Here is a 7,736-nt window from a genome sequence, read left to right as displayed (position 1 = left end):
GTACTTTTTGCCATCGCAAAAGCGATCGCTTAGCAATGGTCCCTATGGGGAAAATTTACTTTGCCATGATCGCGGGGAAGCGATCATGGCAAAGCGACCCTTTTTTAACAGCTGATCGGCAGTTTCAAAATGGCTGCCAGAAAAACAAAATGGCCGCCTGCTGTTTTGCCTTGCTTAAGAGGCAGCGAAAATGGTGGCGCTATGGAGGATTTTTGCTGACAGTTAAGTTTTTAAGCTCATAGGAATATATTAAACACATTTTAATGCGTTTCTATGGCCTTTTTAAAATCGCTTAGCGACTTTTTTTCCAGAACGGATTAACATCGCTAAGCGAGGCACCACTGTATTCACACTATAAATGAGATGTAATTTCAGCCAAGGTCTGTTTTGCACTTGCAACCGAGCAAGATATCAAGAGGAGTGCGTTGATGATAGGAACTCAGGTCTTCTTTAGACAGCAGTGGCACAGGAGGAGGCAAAAGACACTCAACTAGGGAGCAAGACACTTCTCTTTGCAGAATCAAGCCCAAATCTGGGATTAGTTTTTATCAGTCTGTAGATCCAGACGGAGCTGGTGGCCGTCACAGCTTTGCAAGGCTTAAACCTGCAAGGGAGCAGACCTTTATTTTACATCAGGAGCAGGCAGCATCCAGAGACCTAGGGGCCACACATGCTTCCTGGACCACCCAGAGCACTCCTAACCTGACACACTCCCAGTTTGTTCTGCCTTAAAGCAGACCCTCCCAAGATCTAGGGAAGCACGGGTCCCCCAACCTGTTCTAGGCTGCTTTCCCCCAAACCTAAAACAGGCCGAGGGGACTGAAAGCATCACCACATTGCCTGTCAAACACCCCGAGAGAGTCCAGGGTGTTTTTTTTTTTTACTAATAAAGTGGCGATAGCATGGGAGGGACCACTCTCTGAGGTACAGGAGGAGCATGCAACTCTGTTAACTTCCAGATGTCACCACACCAGTGTAAAACCACACAGAGAGAGACTTCAGAAAGTAGAACAGCCTTCAGACAGAGACATGGCTGAGCTGGAACCATTGCTCCTGATGGGCTAGCTTTCCACATGAGAAGAAAACTTCCCAAAGGGCACCTTCTCACCTCCAACATTTCAGGCTACCCTGCCTTTTAGGTTTCTACCAATGCATCACTTGGCCACGTAGATAAACCTTAAAACCAGCCCTTCCCCTCCTCCTAATGACACTAGATAACCAAATGACGGCAAATCTGTTCAAAATCACCCCCTGCTTTTTAAATTTATTTTTAAGGTACACAGCTGGCAGCCATACAAAGTTCTCAGGCAGGCCACGTCTCCTCTCCAGGCTGTCCAAACAAAGAGAAGCCATTCTTCCTGCTCCACTGGGTCACCCCTCTGGAGAGCCTGCAGTTCAAAGGCCCATTTTTGTTCTCCGTCTACTGGCGTTGGCTGGTCTTTGGGTGAGGCGGGCTCCTGGCCCACTCGACGCGCAGGGGGCTCCCGTGCAGCTTCAAGCCTTGCAAAGCGGTGACGGCCCCCTCGGCAGCCGACGGGCTGGCGTAATGGAGAAACGCCTGGTGGCGGGCCCCGTGCCACGTGAGCCTCGTGGGAGTGGCGTGGCATGCCTGGAGCTCTTCCTTCAACTCACTCACTCTGGCGGCCGGAGGCAGGCCACCCACATACACGGTGGCCTGGATAAGGGGTGGGGCCGGTTGCTCTGACACCAGCTCCTCCTTCAGTCCTGCTTGGACCCAGCCGGTCTCCTTCTGCCACCCGGCGCTTTGCCACTGATGGCCGCGGGCGGCTTTCGTCGGGTGGCCAGCAGCGGGACGCTCCGGCCGGTCATCTCCGAGGGTGACGTCCTTGCCTTCTCGTTTCTCCTTGTGGTGGAGCTTCTTGAGGATTGGGATTTTGGCCATTGTTTCGTGACTGACCTGAAGAAAGGGGCAAAAAAAGAGTCAACACCTCCCCTCCTTATCAATAAACAGATACCAAAGACACTCACTAGAAAGAGTGATCATGCCCTTTTGTCAGTAGCATCATCTGCCATACCCTAACCAAAGGAGCTCCTTGTGGGTGCAGATGGTTCTCCTTTCCTTTTCTAGTTATACCTCTGTGAGGTAGGTTTAAGCGGAGAACGAGATCCAGGCTTCCCCACTCTTGAGTCTGGCAACCTGGGGGTTCCAGAATGTTGGACTTTTGAGTTAAATTCCTTTCGCTACACAAGAAGAAGGACAGGGATTCACAGAGCAGAGTAGGTTCAGGTTTCCCTAGAGTAGACCACCCCCCTTTCTCACTAACTGGCACTTACCGTCTCAGTGACTCACTCTGAGATATTAGTAGTAGAAAGAATAAGAAACCATTTCATTACTTACATATCAAAAGCAAGGAAACACAAAGAAACAAATTGACTGCCTCCAGAAACAGAGGTCAACAGACTCAAGAGCGTGAAAGAGAGCACAAGGCAGAGAGGCGGAGTTCTCTTTGAAGCCAGAGACAGAGGTAGGGAAAAATGTGGGCCGTGGAATTGGATCGTTCCAGGTGTATCGCCCAAACTACGCAGGAATCGAACGGCAATTTTTTAGAAGTGCAAAGGAGACACTGCCTTCCTCAAGCCTAAACTGTTGGCAGGACCTAATCTAGATCATGGAGAAGCTACTTTTTTTGGGTGGTGAGTTTCAGAATCTCATAGCTGACATGGTCTCTGCCGTGCCAGTAGGGACATGCGGGAGGCTGTGATTCTCCATCTTTGGTGAACAGTTAATACTGGGACAACTGGTGCTCTGTAGCTGATCTACAAGCAGGGTGGCCATGCTGCACTGTAGCCAAGACAGTCCTCTATGGGCAGTGACCTCTGTCTGAGGGACTGTTCAATCCAGATGTGGGCAAAGAGATCAAAGAGGGGCTTTGAGGTGGCCAGTCAACAGTAAGCTCCTTAGCAGTGGACTGAGCAGCTGTGCAGATCCTCTGGCCACAATTTCCCGCATTACAAGGAGATGCCCCACATTTGTAGGTGCAAGTATCTAAGTTTGCATCTGGTCATTGAAAAAACAAAAAAACACAAAACAGCACACAGAAACTCCATGCCTGACATTTGGGCTGAAGCCTTTCCTCCTTTTTGGTGATGCCTGCATTGAGATCCTGGAAGGAGACAGAATGCTCTCGATCAGGAAAGCAGGAAAGGGGGTCATACAGATGTTTGGAGAACTGCATCCCAACACGGAGAGGCTGCCAAGGAAGGCTGGCTTCCCCCTGCAGCACCGTTTCTAGAAACAGCTGGACGTTTACCTTCAAGAATGATCAGCAAGACCTTAAGAAAAAAAAGGAATCCTCTATTCCTGGAACCATTTCTTCCTTATATTTATTGGTTACACAATTGGTATCTCACCTTTATCTCCCTCCCCTTCCCCAGCAAACTCAAGACAAGAGTGCCTGGCTCTCCTCTCCTCCTTCCCACCTAGTTCACACAACCACCCTATGGGGGGTCAGGGCAGGCCAAGATGGTGCAGGTTGTAAAAGGCCATCCCTAGCAGAGCAGGGATTTGAGCGCCACCCTCCTGATACTCGGACCACTGAACATGCATTGCCTTGCTCTGCCAGGAGGATTTTGCATTTCAATCACTGACCAGGAAGAGGATTGGCATGCTAAGAAAAGAAAACATTTCCAGTCAAGCAAACAGATGGCAGTACCTTGAGGGCAACAGAGTCACACCTTGAACCCCCCCCCCATCAGATGGCTGGCTTTCATCTCCCATTGCCCCCCCACACTTTTTTTTCTCTTTTTGATAAGCAGAGAACTGCAGAAAGCAATATACCCTCTTTGGATAAACAGGCTTCCCTGCAGACCTGATCCTGTCTCCGAGAGTGTCAAAAACAGCACCAAGATAAAGGAGGGTCTGGGGGCTGTGTATGAGGGGGGAACAGGCATTCTCTTTTCCAGAACCCAACATATCTCTCTTACAATAGGAAATTAGGGAAGTGAGAGAGAGAGAGGAAAGAGAGTATTTATGGAGACCATATTCTGACACTACAGCTGAAGGGAAGGATGGGATCAAAGGTATAGAAAGAAAGGGAAGGATATCAAAATCCCAAAATTTGGGAAAATCCATGGTTAGGGTGATGACTTATTGAATTAAAAAAGAGAGAGAGAGAATCTGCAACTTTTGACAAGTATCTATACAACTTTTTTTTTTACTGCTATCTGATTAATCAGGAACATTGTTTGAACATTTATTATATGTGTGGTTTTTTTCACAATCTGTTCAACTTAAATTAAGCAGTCATGATCTACTGGTGGTAACTGAAATACTAATAGTTAAAATAACATGTTATGATGATTTCAGAGACTGAAAAAGTTGCCCTGTTTTTGACTACAACTTCCAGAATCCCCTAGCCTGGTCTGGGAATTCTATCCCCAAAGGCAACTTTCTGCTCTCCGGTTGACCAACACTAAGCAGGCCTTCTGGACCCTTTCATCTGTTTTCGTCCACCTCTTTGCTTGTCTCACAGTGCCTGCTCATCTAACCTGTAAGGATTACGGCAAAATCAATGTTCTTGACATGATGTGAAGTGGCTATGCTGGGAAGGAGATTCTGGGCCTTGCCATCCTCCAAAGGGACTTTGCCAAAGGTGAGTTGATTCATAGGGTACCCAAAGCGGATTCTACCAGCTGTGCTTTCAAAAGGAGATTGTTTTCACAGCACCTGGAAACAGACTGCAAGAGGAACCCACCTTGTGCCAGAGGATCCCTTGAGGTTTGGGGCGCTTGCATCCTGTTTTGATTGTTCTTGTTGGGGTCAGGATGTAATCCACAGTTAGATCATGGTCTCCCAGCAGCTCTTCAGGTATGTCTACAACCTATGGTGAGAAGAAACAGGTGGCTTCCTCACTATTGGCAGAGCAGGCTGCAAGGTTCTGAGAGATGTAGTCCAGATAAGTAACTTCTCCATGCTGTACCTATACCTCTAGTTCAAATACATCCACACCTTTACATTGCACCAGTTCAAGGCAAAGGAGAAGGGGCTTGCCTTCCACTCCATGCATGAAGGTCAGCTGCAATGGCCATTGAAGCCGGAGGTTAGAAAAATGGAAGTTACTACAATAAATATGAACAAGAAACGTTTGTAAATAAATATGGTTTTAAAATGTGTAATTACACTGGTGCCTCGCATTACGTTAATTTGTTCCAGCAAAATCGCTGTAGAACAAAAATGTTGTAAAGCAAAATTTAAAAGCCCATAGAAACGCATTAAAATCCATTTAATTTGTTCCAATGGGCTGGAAACTCACCGTCCAGCGAAGATACTCCATAGGGCAGCCATTTTCACTGCCTGTGCAGCGAGGAATCCGTCCCAGAAAACAGCGAGGGGCCATTTTGTTTACCCAGTGGCCATTTTGAAACTGCCAATCAGCTGTCTGACAATCATCGTTTTGCGAAGAATCGGTTCCCAAAGCAGGGAACGGATCATTGCAAAGAGAAATTCCCCCATAGGAAACATCGTAAAGCGATCGCAAAGGCGATCCCCAAAAGTTCGTCGTAATGCAGTTTTGTTGTTAAATGGAGCAATCACAAAGCGAGGCACCACTGTATATTAAATATTTAGGTATAAATATAGTTAAAGTGGATCAAAAATTAAAGGAGCAAAATTTCCGCCCCCCAGTGCTTCTGTACTTACTTCCAGTTGGTTTAACCCTCTTTCAATGATCTCTCTCTTCTTCTGCTCTGTTGGTATCGGAGTCGGATGGTACACCCTGGAGAGTATCCCTGGGGTTATTCTCATCCTCACAGAGGTACAACATGGACCAGAACTCTATGGATGTATGTGTAAGGTTTGCTAATGTGCTGCAGCTAATTACAGCTAATTGATAAAGGCATTCCAGTTGATCCAGTGCCTGGCCCTACACCTGATTGCCGAACTGCGATGCATTCCTGCACATTGTTGAGTAGCAACAATAAGCTGTGACAATGTATGCAAACCTTTCACAAACATCAATGGTACTCTGGCCAAGGAGTTGCAACATTTTATCTTTTCAATATAACATGTAATTTTTTTTCAACCTACAAATAACTTTTGAGAGGTATTTGGAAAATATATGTTCAAATTTCATTCCATTCTTTCATCAGTCCTGCATGGTGAAAGAAGTACAGAGGCACCACTGTACTGTCTTTTGAATTTGTCCATTTTCAAGGTGCAGTATCAGAACTGCTCACTAGAGGGAACCACAGAGCATTTTCCTATATTTTTCCAGCCAGTTGGGAAGAAGAACTGTATATTAATAACACACAATGTTAATAACATATATATATGTATTTAACCCAGTTCATTTATCTGCTCCCTCGTACAATTTCATGAAGCCCTGGCCCCATTTGGAAGTGGGTTGCCTGCTCCCACTCTGTAATCGTCACCTGGCAGTCATGAACAGCCGTGATGACTACTGTGTCCTCTCTCACTGCTCCCATGGAGACCATCATGGCATACTCCATGTCTGCATAGCCTTCCCCTTTCCCGATCCGCCAGCCTGTGGTGAGAAACCAACAGATAGAAGGATCACAGAGATGTAACATTCAGCGTATCTTGTGCTTTTTATTAGCATTGTTGCCTATTTGCAGAAAGTCTCAGAGCTAAACCCAGGTTTAGTTGCTGCTGATGTCCACTCACTGAAATGAATGGGGCTGGTCTGTCAACACTAACGTAAGTCCATTGATTTCAGTTAGCCGACTCAAGTTTCATTCTCATGTGAGCCTTTGCTCATTGAGTTTATTGCCAACCTTGTTATTGACTGAATGATGAAAAGTCAATATAACGACTATATTAAAGCTTACATTGGACTACAACTCCCACAGTCCTTCAGCCAGGGTGATGAAAATGTCTTAAAGTTACATTTTGAGAGTAATTGCATTAAAAAAGTAACTTTCCAAGCTCTGCAGTTCACAATGATGGATGGATGCTAGCTGCTGATAAATGTCTTGAGAAACTATCATAAGCGGCTCCTTCCAGCCAGCGCCCTTCTCTTTCGTGCCCGTGGGAGCCACACGTGGCTGTTGTTGTTTGATCCTGACACGTACCTTTTTCTGAAACAGCCACAGACCCGACAACGACCAAGTCCACTTGCACCTTTGCGTCTAGCCCTACAGGGACACTGTAATCCCTGACACCCTGGAAAGGAAAAAAAGGAGAAAAACTGAACCCCAGGGTAGAAGAAGAGCAGTTCTGAAATATGACTTCCCCACCCCTAAAATGGGACACTCTCTCTGTTTAAGTGAAGAGCAGCCTTCTCTGAACCCAAGAGATGGCTCGGTTTTGTTCTTTGAAACCTACCAAGGTGGTCTTCGTGGATTCTAAGATGTTTACGGACAGCTCATCTAAAATCCTACAGCATTCACACCAATTTATTCAATGCAAAGAAGCCTTGGAAAAGGAATGCCAAAAAGGCAGCCTCTAACACAAACCATCTAAACTGCAAGGTATCTAGAAGTTGCATGCCATCATATGCAGCTCGAATCATGATATAGGCTTACTGCCTTAGTAAAGGTGGTTTTTCTATCCGTCTGTTTGTTTGGGGGACAACACTGCAGTGCCAGTATATCTCAGTTACCATCAGCTACAGCTGCTGTGGTTATTTTTCATATACAATATATCACAGAAGTGAGTACACCCTCTCACATTTCATAAATATTTTAGTATAGCTTTTTGTGTGACAACACTGAAGAAATGACACTTGGCTACAATGTAAAGCAGTGAGGATACAGCT

The 7,736-nt window shown here is 46.1% G+C and overlaps 1 protein-coding gene across 3 annotated transcripts in view; it reads right to left on the bottom strand.

The window, feature by feature from the left end:
* Positions 1–1,233: 1,233 nt before the first annotated feature.
* The window catches only part of MTHFSD (methenyltetrahydrofolate synthetase domain containing), a 14,183-nt gene continuing 7,680 nt past the window's right edge, over positions 1,234–7,736 (bottom strand). For all 3 annotated transcript variants that reach the window (XM_020808474.3, XM_020808473.3, XM_072980504.2), the window contains 4 exons: positions 7,051–7,141; positions 6,391–6,503; positions 4,716–4,841; positions 1,234–1,918 (listed from right to left, as the gene is read on the bottom strand). In XM_020808474.3, the coding sequence (XP_020664133.3) occupies positions 1,421–1,918; positions 4,716–4,841; positions 6,391–6,503; positions 7,051–7,141 (828 nt within the window). In that variant the 3' untranslated portion in view covers positions 1,234–1,420. The remainder of the gene's footprint in view (positions 1,919–4,715; positions 4,842–6,390; positions 6,504–7,050; positions 7,142–7,736) is intronic.

The sequence above is a fragment of the Pogona vitticeps genome, chromosome 10 (assembly GCF_051106095.1).
Source record: "Pogona vitticeps strain Pit_001003342236 chromosome 10, PviZW2.1, whole genome shotgun sequence".
Classification (NCBI taxonomy): Eukaryota; Metazoa; Chordata; class Lepidosauria; order Squamata; family Agamidae; genus Pogona; species Pogona vitticeps.
Note: the sequence above shows the minus strand (reverse complement) of the source record. Positions and strands in the feature narration are given on the sequence as shown.